Source organism: Phascolarctos cinereus, unplaced genomic scaffold, assembly GCF_003287225.1.
Source record: "Phascolarctos cinereus isolate Bilbo 61053 unplaced genomic scaffold, phaCin_HiC Scaffold_5;HRSCAF=322, whole genome shotgun sequence".
Taxonomy (NCBI): Eukaryota; Metazoa; Chordata; class Mammalia; order Diprotodontia; family Phascolarctidae; genus Phascolarctos; species Phascolarctos cinereus.
Window position 1 is genome coordinate 43484781 of NW_027555958.1, and position 12864 is coordinate 43497644.

General features: G+C 44.2%; 1 protein-coding gene across 1 annotated transcript in view; it reads right to left on the reverse strand.

The window, feature by feature from the left end:
* Positions 1 to 12864, reverse strand: part of LOC110216678 (putative PIP5K1A and PSMD4-like protein) — a 50878-nt gene that overhangs the window by 7623 nt on the left and 30391 nt on the right. Inside the window, exons 17-19 of the mRNA XM_078155469.1 lie at positions 5082 to 5205; positions 3921 to 3954; positions 3393 to 3484 (exon numbers count right to left, since the gene is read on the reverse strand). Of these exons, the coding sequence (XP_078011595.1) occupies positions 3393 to 3484; positions 3921 to 3954; positions 5082 to 5205 (250 nt within the window). The remainder of the gene's footprint in view (positions 1 to 3392; positions 3485 to 3920; positions 3955 to 5081; positions 5206 to 12864) is intronic.

Consider the following 12864-nt stretch of genomic DNA (forward strand, 5'->3'; position numbering starts at 1 on the left):
AGGATTTCCCTGAGGTCTTTAAACAAAGGCTAGATAACCAATTCTCAAGGATGTTGTTAGGAAGATAACCGTGTAGGTTCAAGTTAGACTAAGTCAATGATTCCCAACCTGTGGACCCTTGTAGAGTCAAAACATTATTCAGTTATTAGAAGGGATCTGCAAATGCAGGGACATATTCACAAGTACAGCTCCTAACTCAAGATACAACTTTATTAAAAAAATCTACACTAAATGTTAGTAACACCACACTCCCAGATCTCACATCAAACCAACAAGTCAGTCTACGGGAACCTTCACGTGACAATTCTTTAAAAGTAACCTTTACACAAAATTACTAGGCTGAATTCTAGCTAGATGTTAGTTCTGTCAGGTAAGGCTGTGAAATACCTTTTCCTCCAACATACGCTTACAAAAGTGGATTTCTTACACGTTGCACTAAAATCTAAATACTGAAAGAAGCTAGCTGTGGAACCAAATCTGTGGTTTAAACTTTTATCATTTCAACTAGCTTTTTCTGAGAACTAAAAAGTAGCACCAGCCACCACATTAAATGCATCAGTATCATAAAAAAGCAAATACACCTTCTGTAGATGAATGCCTCACAAATATATTACAACTTTTTAAAATGCATGTAGATGCCGTTATTAATACAATACAAATTAATTTGAAGGCTACTGAATTCAGTAGCACTTTGTCATATATTTTCTCAATCAATACATAATAGCAGTAAAACTAGTATCATGGGGTAGGCTGCAATTTTTTTTTTAAATTATCAAACTTTGGAACTATTGGACTGTATCAGCAGAGGTCCATTCCAACTCTGAAATCCTATGACTTTCCTTCCCTTCTCCTGTACGTCCAAACTGCCACTACATTAATCCTACTAAAAAGCTACCTCGCACTATCGTTTCATCTTGGTCAAGAACCTTCAAACTGAAGTCCAAACTCCTTACTTTGGCCATAAAGGACAAAACTAAGAAACTGTAGAGACTAATTTAGGTTTCATAGAAGGAAAACTTCTTAACAGTAAGAACTGTCCAAAAATGGAATGGGCAGATAGTGAGCTCTCCATCACTGGGGATCTCTAAGCAGAGAATGGATCGCTATCAGATGGTATAAAGGGAATTCCTGTTTAGGAATGAGCTGGAATACATGACCTCTGAGGTCCCTTTCCATTCAGAGAGCCTTAATTTCATGATTAAAAATGAGCTAAATCTAATCCAGAAAACAGTTAAGTCACATTAAGATAATTAAGACCTCACTGATCCCAATTAGTTATATCCTCCCAAAAAGCGTAAGAAGCATTTTGAACAAGAGTTCTTTCTCTAGCTTCCAGGATTAATCTGAACCCAAATTCCTTGAAAGGAGAAACAAAAGCTTTGGGAACAATTCAAATGGCTACTAAGTACAAGGAAAAAACTGAACTGTGAACAAAGTGAACACATGGAGAAGGGATGGAAAAGAGACAGCCAAATGAGGCGAGGGGCTCAATAACAGAGTGAAGACAGAAATATTCCCCATCTTCAAGAAAGCCACAGCATGAGAGGATAGGTTTAACCTTAAACAAAATTAGCTTGTAATCTCTTTTAGGTCAGGGGCTAGATTCTAGTTTTTAAAATGCTTTCCTACAGTTACACAGCAGACATTAAATACATATTCTTGACCAAATGCCACCTCTCTCCTTTCATTTCTGCACCTACTGGAAATCTGTACCAGGAGAGCCCTGTAGCATTTCAAACTATAGATGCATGAAACTAAACTCATCGTCTTTCCTCAAAATCCAACATACAAAGCTGAACTTTCCTATTTATGTCAATTACCTTGAGTTACTGAGGCTCAAAGGCATCTTTGACTCTCCTGCCCCTCACTGCTATGTGGGATTCTTTTAAGTTTCTCACAGCTGTCCGTTCCTTTACATTCCTGTTAAAACCACTGTTAAGCCCACATCACTGAAGTGAACTGTCTTGCTGCTGCAAATCTTTCCCTTTTCTAATACAACCAAACTGCTACTATATTACTCCTCCTAAAAAGCTACCTTGCACAGTCATTTCACCTTGGTCAAGAACCTTCAAACCAACGATTTCATATTACCTATAAGATAAAGTCCAAACTCTTTACTCTGACAATCAAGACCTTTTGCAATCTGGACCCTTCTTCACTTTTTACTACTACTCTTATCACTCCCAACAGGAATCCACCATACTCCTCAACTCCATCAACTCTGTTCCCTTAAGACAACATTAACTTTGGCACTTCTTTGCTCATGCCAGGTCCTCCTTCTTCCCCAAGCCCTCCTCATCCTATAATTCAATTCAATAAACATTTATTAAAGCGCCTACTACGTGCCAAGCACTGTGCTAAGCATCAGGGATACAAAAGGAGGCACAAAATAGTCCCTGCCCTCAATGAGCTTACAATCTAACAGGAAAGACAAAATACAAATAAATATATAAAAAGCAAGCTACATAGAGGATAGACAGGAAAGAATTAACAGGGGAAAGGCACTGAAATTGAGAGGGGTAACAGCAGGTAGAATTTTAGTTGGGACTTAAGGCCAAGAGGGTACAGCACTCCCAGGTATGGGATACTGCCAAAGAAAATGCCAAGAGATGGAGTGTCACTGGACCGAAGAATACCTATCGGTGAGTGAGATGTAAGGAGGCTGGAAAGGTCGGAGGGGGCTAGGCTATGAGGAGCCTTGAATGGCCAACAGACCTTCCTTCTCAATCTTTGGCATCGCCTCGATCACGCTGGGTCCCCTTTTTGCAAAGCCCTCCCTCCTCTTCATCCTCTAAGACCTGCCTCCTCAGGAAGGTCCCCCTATGTGAATTCATAATCGAATCAAAACTCTCGGATGAGGAAACCAGAAAGGCCGAGTGACCGGTCCACGGTGCAAAGAGGGGATCAGAACCCGGTCCTCTAACTCGGCCGACCCTGCTCCAGCCACCACAATAAGCGCCACTCAGCACCGATGCAGCGTTCCCGGGGCAGACGTGCTTCTGGGTATATTTCTGGTCCCTGCAATCAAGTGACAAGGCTCCGGGGCAGGGACGGCTCCTCGGGCCTCTGTGTACACGGCCCCCCGCGAGCAGGAGCGGGGCTGCAGCCCGAGCAGGCACGGGAAGGGAAGCCCGGGAAGGGGGCCCAGATTCGGCTGCAAGGGCCGCACGGCAGCGCCGCGATGGGCCCCGGACCCTCGGGCCGGCCTCTCCCGCCCCCTCCAGCCTGCCCTCCCGGGCCCCGGGATGACTCAGGGAATCCGCCCGGGGCCGCCGCGGCACGAGCCGCAGCAGCCTCGTCCCCGCTCCCGGGTGGCGCCGGCGGCGGCTCCTCGCGCTCCCCGCTCGGCCCCGCTCCGCTCCCTCCCGTCGCCCCCGGACCCGGTCCCTTACCAAACCATAGTGCTTTCCAACACCATCTTGCCGCCTTCCTTCCCCCGGGACCGGCTCCTCTGGACTACCCAACAATGCTTTATCCTATTGGCTTAACCCGCCCCTCCAATCCCAGGGCCCTATCTGGGTCAGGCGCTTGCGCTATACAGTGGGAGCCGCGGGGCTCTCTGGGAGTTGTAGGCCAGGAGTGGGAGAGGCGGCAGAGAGAAGCTCGTGACGTAACCAGAAACCCGGAGACCAGAGAAGGGCTCCTCCTCGCCCTCTCCAGGCTAGTTGCGCTGTAGTGGACGGTTCAGAAGGCGAGGGGTGGGGACTGGACGTGGCATTTCGTTGGTATAGGGAATTCCCTCTGCCAGTGCAGGTCAGCACCCTGCCAAGGGCACAGAGACCTTAAGTAACTTGCCCAGGGTCACACAGCCAGCATGTGTCAGAGGCTGGACTGGAACCCAGAGCTCCGAAGCTAGCTCTCTAGGGAGGATGCAGTTTCCAGGCCTGACCTTGCTTGTAGGGAACTGCTCAAAGCCGTACGGTTTGCCCCGCTTTTACGAACTGGATGTGCTTCCTAGAGAGAAAAAAACGGAAAGGGAAGAGAGGCTAACGGATGGATGTGGACTTCTGTTAAAAAAAAAAAAAACACTTTTTTCTATACCGTTTGTTTTTGCATCAGTCATTTCTGGAAATACCCTTCTCCCTTCATAGTGAACCTTCTCCTTTCAGCGAAGGAAAATGGCAAAAAATATCGATACAGTAACCACCCCTTGATGCAACATTGTGCCCTAGAAATCCGACACCTTTCCAGGTCTATATCTATATTTTTAAATAGGTGACTGGGTTATAATCTCCTTTGGGATGCCGCAAATGATACGGTCTTCTTCCGCACCCTAATCCTGACCAAACAATAGGTGGAGCTGGTTGCAGGCTAAGGAAATTTAAAGGAGCGAGTACCGCGCCAGCGCCCCCCCCCCCACCCCCTTCCGCAATGCTGCAGGCACCGTTCTTCAAATTCTTCACCCTCAAAGCTTGAAGAAGAAAAATAATGCTTCGCCTTCGAAGATTTTTTCCAAAATGGAGTTTATGAATCAAGAATAAAGTGCAAAATCATCTTGGCTCTACCTAAAAATGAATTCAGTAGAGACAAAGGCAAAACCTCTGAAAATACAAATACACTACAAGGCACATTGATAGGTACATGTACAGTTTAAAAAAACAAACCAGGTGCAGCTAGGTGACGCAGTGGATAAAGCACCGGCTCTTAAGCCAGGAGGACCTGAGTTCAAAACCGACCTCAGACCAAAAACTTGACACTTATTAGCTGTGTGACCCTGGGCAAATCACTTAACCCCAATTGCCTAAAAAGCAAAAACAAAAAAAAACCCCAGAGATTATAATTGCTCAGAAGTCGTTAGTAACATTATTGAAAAATCTGAAAAAAGACAACTGTAGTTGTAACTGTAGTTTTAATGCACAAATGCATTAAAAAGGCAATGACATCTCTTCACTACACTTTGCCTGGGTCAGATCCTAATTAGATCATGTGTCTACTTTTTGCCGTATTTTTAAGTCTGTATGAACTGGAGATGATACAGAGTGGCTACAAGAAATAGTCAAAGGTTTCTGTGATATCGTCAATGGGCATGGTCCTTCCAAGCAAGTAAATGGACATTCACACCTACCCTGCTCTTTTCTCACCTGGCTGCAGTACTTCTGGACTTCTGACTTCCATCATGCCCCAGGAGGCTTATTCTCCGGCTAATCTCATCAACCTGTAAGATCTCATCAGCCTTGGGAGCCATCTCATCACTAGCCTTTGCCTCTGGGATTGGAAAGTAGAGGTATGAACTCCAAACCTCCGTTTAAGGAGAGAGTTCAGCCCATGCCTCTCATTTCTTACTCGGCTGCATTACTTTGGGATTCCTCTGACTTTTCCAGCATGCCCCTCTATCTTCTCCTCTCACCTTTTCCAGCTTCCTTTTGTGTTTTGTCTTCCTCATCTAGACTGTAAGTTCCTTGAGCGCAGTGACTGTCTTTTTTCATATTTGTAGCCCCAGCACTTAGCACAGTGCCTGGCAAATAGGCACTTAATAATTATTTATTGACTACCCAATACTGTGCCACTCTTGAATGTTAATTTTGGTTAGGATGCCTTTTATCTAGACAGGTACAGTGTTAGACTTGAAGTCTAGAAAACATGAATTTGAATTCTACTGAAAACACTTACCAGCTGTGTGACCTGGGCCAGATCATCTAACCTCTTTCATCCTGTTTTCTCTTCTGCAAAATGATAACAGTACTTAGCTCACAAGGTCAGTCTGAGGATCAATGCAGCCTCTGAGGCTAAGATGTAACAAAGTATGGATCGATTCTCTGCTGCTTGTGCTAATTTTGGTCCAATAATTAACATGAAAGAAAATCCAGGTTCTCCACCAGCCAGCACCACAGCAATTCATCCACGGAACCATCAGTTGTAGCAAATGGAGAAATACTGAATGCTGTGGATAAGTTCACTTATCCTGGCAGTATGCTACATATACAAAGATGAGGAGGTTGACATACACATTGCCAGAGCTAGCTCAATGTTTAGGAGGCTCCAAAGAAAAAGTATGGGAGAGGAGATTATTAGGCTACCTACCAACCTGAAGGTCTACAGAGCCATTGTGCCGACCTCATTGTTGTATGTTTGTCAAACCCAGTCTGCCAGCACCATGCCAGGTGTTCACTTGAATTGCCACAGGAAGATTCTGAAGATCACCTGGCAAGATAAGGTACTGGACAGAAGTCCTTTCTAGAGCTAAACTGCCAAACATTCAAACTCTACTGCCGAGAGAGCAACTCTGATGGGCTGGCCACATTGTTTGAATGCCGAATGTTGTTGTCACTCCATTCTGGAAGAGGACCAATGACATCAGGAGGGTGATGGCCTGACTTGCAAGTGAACTGGATTTAAGTGAGGCAGGGCTCTGCAAAGTCATCAGTTTCACTCTCTCCTCCTGAGTCATTCAGAGTCCAGTGGCAAGACATAGGTCAGGATGTCTGGCCATGGCCCTGGATGCAGTGGGAGACCTTGGCCTTTTGAAGCTAGGGTCTTCCCAGATCTGTTTATCTGAGGCAACTCCCATTCAGTAATTAAAGGCTAGGTTAAGAATTGAGCTGGCCCTGGAGTCAGGAGGACCCAACTCAAATCCAGCCTCAGACACATAACACTCACGAGCTGTGTGACTCTGGGCAAGTCACTTAACCCCAACTGCCTTACCAAAAAAAAAAAAATTGAGGCAAAAGATGATCTAGTTTGCCTTCACAATTTCAAAAAAGAATCAATCTGGGAGGGCAAGACCCAAAGAATTTCTTGCCAGAACAGAAACAATTACTATTTACACTCACTCTGAGCCAATCAAAAGCCAAACAATGAGCAAGTAAGGCTTGGGCTCCGGCTGGGACCCATTATTGGCCAAGTCAGTGAGAGCCAGTGCCAAATGTACATTTGATTAAAAAACTATTTTAAGGCAAGTGCTCACATGGTGGTCAGAAGAAGCCATACAGGGACACTCTAAAGGTCTCTCTTAAGAACTCTGGAATCCATTGTGTGACATGGGAGACAGTGGCAAAGGACCACCCAGATTGTTGTGCCCACATCGAAGGTGGCACTGTGCTCTGAGTAAAGCAGAATTGTAGTAGCTCAGTGAAATGTGAGATGTGAAAATTTAGAGACATCTCCACCCCAAAAGTTCACATGGACTCTTTGTGCCCAACGTGTGGGTAGAGCTTTCCAAGTTCTTATTATTCTGATCAGTCACAGTTAAACACACCATATTTTGATTCCAACATAGTGATGTCATTTGGGTCCTCTTCAAAAATGAAGGAAACCAACCAACCAACCTGCTATTACCAGCCCCATTTTACAGATAAGCCTGAGAAGAGTCGAGTGATCTGTCTCGGGCCACACAGCCTCAGACAGGATTTGAATAGGGTCTTTCAGACTCCAATTCCAGCACAATCCACTACCCCACCTAGTTTCTTCCCAAGGCTAAATCAGAGATGAATCAGTTAGGGAAATGAATATCTAAATAAACTGTGACACATGAATGGAATTACTACATCATTAAAAATGACAAATATGAAGAATTCAGAGAAGCATGGGAAAACTCATGAACTGACAGTGAAGTAAGGAAAACCAGGAAAATAACATATACAAAACAATATATAAAGGGACAGACAACAAAAGTGGATACTGTGGAATTATAATCACCAAACTTGACCCCAGAGGTTTTTTTTAATTAAATTTTATTTTTTCAGTTAACCATAGTCCACCTTCTCTCCCTGACCACCATCACCCTGAAAGAGAGAGAAAAACTCCTTGTGACAAATAACAAGCAGAATTTCCACATTGACATATCCAAAAATGTGTCTCAATCTACACTCCAAGTCCACCACCTTCCTGTCAGGACATGGGAAGTATATTTCATCAAGAGTCCACTGGGAATTGTGGCTGGTCATTGACTTGATCAGAGTTCTTAACTGTTCCAGAGTTACTTGTTTTTACAATATTGTTGCTATGAAGGGTAGTTCTCTTCTTCTGAACAGTAGTCATTGTTCTCTTCCTGCTCACTTCACCTAAGTGAAGTGTTAAGAAACACATGTCCTTCTCTCTCTCTTTTTTTTACACAGTTGGGGTTAAGTGACTTGCCCAGGGTCACACAGCTAGTACGTGTCAAATGTTTGGTCTGAGGTCACATTTGAACTCACTCCAGGGCCAGTGGCCTATCCATTGCGCCACCTAGCTGCCCCATCCCTTTCCTCTTTGAAGGGTTGAGGCGACTGGTTGTGGAATGTTGCATACATTGTCGGGAACTATTACCATATTGGTTGCTTTTGCAGAATAGCTTTTGTCCCCTTCTTTCCTTTTAAATCTTTGTTACCAAGGATGACAGGCAGAGGAGGGGAAAGGATCAATAAAAAAATAAAAGGAATGTAAAAAACAGAACAAAACAAAAATCAGTAAAAACAAGATTAAAATATAAAGAGACAGAAAATGTTTATAATAAAATAACCTAGAGAAGTCTAAAGGGTGACTATTGTCTCCACTGGACGCAGAAACCCAAAGTATAATGAAATACATACCGCTTGGGGATTTTAACGAGGATGAGAAGTTGTTTTCTGCCCTTGAAAGATTGAAAAGGAAATGGATTTAAGTCAATTCAGGAGGAATTATGGTTGGATATAAGAATTTAGATATAAAACACTGGAAAAGTTGCAAAGCCTCCACTGTAAAAGCAAGATGATCTTTCAAAGGTTTCCCACTCTTTTATCTTCATGATCTGTATTAATTTTCCTAATTTTTACACATGCTAATCAGTCCCAAGATTACATGTTAGCACTTAGTCCTTTGCACAGACAGCACTGTGAATGACAGTCAAATAAACAGCATGTACTACTGCTGACCACTGGAGGGCTCCTCTGACACAAGGCAGAAACTCCCTAGAGTTGGCCAAACCCCATCTAAGCCCCCCGTGGAGACTAAGAAGCAGACTAACAAAAGGAACCCAAGGTCAAAGTAATTGAAGTAAGTAGTGCACTTCCTCAGCCTAATTTGTTCAGAGTGAAAAATGCTTCTCCTTAGCTAATCAGCGGGGGAGGCCTGAACTGACAAGTCATCTTTGGCTGGACACAGTAAAAAGAATAGAGGTTTTGAGCTGTTGAGACTCATTCTTTACCCGTAAAAGGAGGGAAACTGAAGTATAAAGACAAGATTTGCCTGGGGTCATACAAGTGGTAAGTGGCAGAGCTGGACAGTCTAGTCCAAGTCCTCCGAACCCAAATTGAGCAGCCTTGCCACTGCACCAAGAAAAAACGATTAATTGGCATTTATACATCATTTCAATTTAAGATGAAAAAACTCAACTGCCCAGGAACACATGCCTAGTTAAGTGTCTTGAGTTACCGTCTGCCAGTCAGCGGACTCTTCTCCAAATCCTTTTGGAATTTGGAATCCTTTGGAATCTGTTCCTTCATTTCCATTACCAATGCTACCACACCATGGCCTCGATCACTTCTCACCTGAATTTCACAGCAACACCTTCCTGAAAAGTAGTGAAGGGTAGTGGGGAGGACAATGGACTTGAGAGTTGGGAACCCTGGTTTTGAATCCTTCCCCTCAATGGATGTGTGGCTACGGGGCAAATAACTTCTTAAAGAGTGTCAGTTCCCAATTTGTAAAATGAAGACAATAAAGTCCTTAGCAGACCTTAAGTCACTGAATGAAGGTATCCTAGACTGTTATCTCCCCCCTGAGCCTTGTGTCCTCGTTAACTTTGAACATCTCTTTCCCTTCTCAAAAGCCTTCCATTGTCTACAGGATAAAGTCCAAACTTCTCAGCTTGGCATTAAAGCCCATAGTGATCTGGCTTACCTTTCCAAGCCATCCAATCAGCCTCTTCCGTGTCACATTTATTGTTCCCTCTGAACATCTATCCTCAGCGTACCCTTTCACCTTCAAACCCAGGTTGTCTGTCAAGGCCCAGTTCCCACCTACCTCTGCCATACTACTTTCCCAACTAGAAACCTTACCTTTCTATCAAGTCCTAACAAGTATTTTTTTTTTGCCAACAATGGTGTCTAACAGAGCATAACGTGGGCACTTAAAAATTGCCTTCTCTCATTTAAAAGTTAATTTTTGTCTGTCTTTTGCTTCCCAATCAGATCGTAAAGTTTTTGAAGTCACGTGTATCATGCATACATTAGGTGTGTCCTCCCCTCCCAGACTGACTCTTTTGAGAAGGCAAACTGGTCCATCTTTTGCCTCAATTCTTAACCTATCTTTTGGACCATCTCCAGTCGTCCTGATTTATATCTCGCCACTGGATCCAGGTGGCTCCGGAGGAGAAAGTAAGGCTGGTGACTTTGCACAGCCCTTCCTTACTTAAATCCAATTCACCTGTTCAGTCATGACATCGCTCCTGATGGCATGGTCCTCTTCAGAAAGAAGGACAAACAACCACCTGTGAGTAGCATGAGCTGCCCCACTGGGGACCCAACTGGCCAGTTCCAGTTGGGCAACACAACTCCTTCCTTCCTCCTTTCCCTCTGTCCACAGTGGGTATCATACCCTTAACTGTGAGGTGTTCTACCCAAAAGAATGTAAATCTTGATCACTGAAACCTCACAAGATATCTTGGGGTGTATAGGCTAGCTTTCTTTCTTAAGGACCACATCTTACCCAAATCACTCTGGTTCTCATCGACTGGACAAACATAGGTCCCAGTCCAAGCCCATAGGGTCCCTAACTGCTCTGAGTGTAAACAGCAATTGTTTTTGTTTTGGCCAGAAATCCTGATGGTCTTCTCCTTCCAGATTTCAGTATGTATGTGTGTAAATAATTTTTTTTTTAACTAGGTAAGAGACCATTGTTTGCCTCATTTCTTACCTAGCCTTAATCAACGAATGGGCTTGCATCAGTCAAACTGAGACCTGGGAAAGACCTTAGCTTTAAAAGGCCATGGTCTCCCACTGCCTCCAGGACCATCACCAATCATTCTGACATATATCTTGCCATTGGACCCAGATGGTGCCAGAGAAGAAAGTGAGGCTGGTGACTTTGCACAGCCCTCCCTCACTTAAATCTAACTCACTTACAAGTCATGGCATCCCCTTCCTGATGTCATGGTCCTCTTCAAGAAGGAAGGATGAACAAACAATTAAGTGTTCAATACTTATTGAAGGGTGTTGTAGAGAAGACAGTGGTGGCTTTCAACCTGGCTCATACAATGCCTAGGACAGGTTAGAAGGAACTCACCCTTTTCCTTTCACTCTACCTGTTCTATTCGAAGCAGGTAGTGAGAGCTCAGGTAAAGCACAGCAGAGGAAGATGCTCTGAGTACCCTGGAAAGGAAAACTGGGCTGAGGAGAAGGGAGACCATTCAGGACAGGAAGCCTTGGAAGAGGCCAGACAGTATTCCAACATTTGAAACCCAAGCATTTAGTGAAGTAAACTTTCCTCCCTCTACCCATCCATCCCACATACCTGTGTCCTGACACAAAATGGGGCATGAAATACAAGGTTAACGCAGCTTCTACTAGAAGTTTGGAAATCAGCTAAGGCCAGGAAAAGGGGATGTGGAGAGGGCAGACTGAGTTTCAGGGCAACAGAAGGAAGGCAACAGTTTGGGGTCACCTGAACGAAGTGTGTAGAAGGGAGAGTGGTAAAAGAGAACCAGAAAGGAAGAAGACAAAAAGCTTTTTAAAAGGGATTAAAATAACTGATAAAAGTTTTAATACATTAAAACCAGGTACTCATAATTTTATAATGCATTTGCCATTTTTGAACAATACAAAGTGGAGGCAGATAGCGACGCTTCATAGAAATGTTGAGTCCCCTTCCCTTCTAATTCCACCTGCCATAGAGACCCAGACCTCCCTCTAATATCCTGTTTCCCTCCCACTCCCTAGAGAATAACTCTGCCCTGAATAAAACACTTAAATACTTCATAAATAGTAAATCATGAAAAAAATAGCAAGAATTCTGTTTCCTTCTTATTTAAAAAATGGCAGCAAAGACAGAAGGCCAGAAACTGGCTTCAGGTGGGGGTTGGGGTGTCGGGGTGTCTAATATAGACAGTTACTTGGGTACAGACCAACCTGATAGGGGGAAAGAAGGGGAAAAGGGGAATGGGGATTCAACAATCTGCCTGAGATTCCAGCCCCCATTATCCCCACAAGACCAGAGTGGCGAGGTGGAGACTTTTGATTCTTGTCATTGGGGAACAGAGGTCTAAAGTACCTTCTCCCCAATCTCTCTTCTCTTGAGGATGCAGGGATGGCACCACTGCACAAGTCAAATAACTCAAGAACAGATTTGAGAGACGCTACATTTTTCCGTCTCCCCACTGAGGACTGCCTGTTACATATACAAAGCTGTCCACCCTCCTGACCCAGTTGCCCAGACAGGACACTGTTGTTAACAGGTAAGAAAGAGCAAGGAGGGAAATCCTTTGAAGAAGGATACAAGATTCACTTGATAAGTCTTTATATTCAGGAAAACAACCAGAAAATATTTCAAATTGCAGACAGTAATAATCAGAGCGGCCTGACAGTCAGGAGGGATCCTGGTCAGAAGATCTCTGACCACTTATCCCATGGCCACTCCAAGGTAAGTATTGTGTTTATCAATGTATAGGCCCTTGTCTCCTATCTCAGATTCTTGAGACAGGAGAAACTCATAATGTGCTCCGAGAAAAGGATGCAAAGAGGATTCTCCTGGAGTCATAGTCGTCACTGTCCTGTGCTTTACCAGCCTTTCTCCTCTTTATGGGGAGCCTGCACTCCTTCCCCCGAACATCTCATTGCTTGAGGCCTCTGAGGTGGCCAGGGTCCAACTTCTTGTTCTGAAATTGGCTTGAAATCTTTTTTTAAAAAAGAAGGGGGGGGGGAGTGTGAGGAGCTTCTGAAAACCCAAGCCAAGGAGGGGGTAGGAACACCCCTA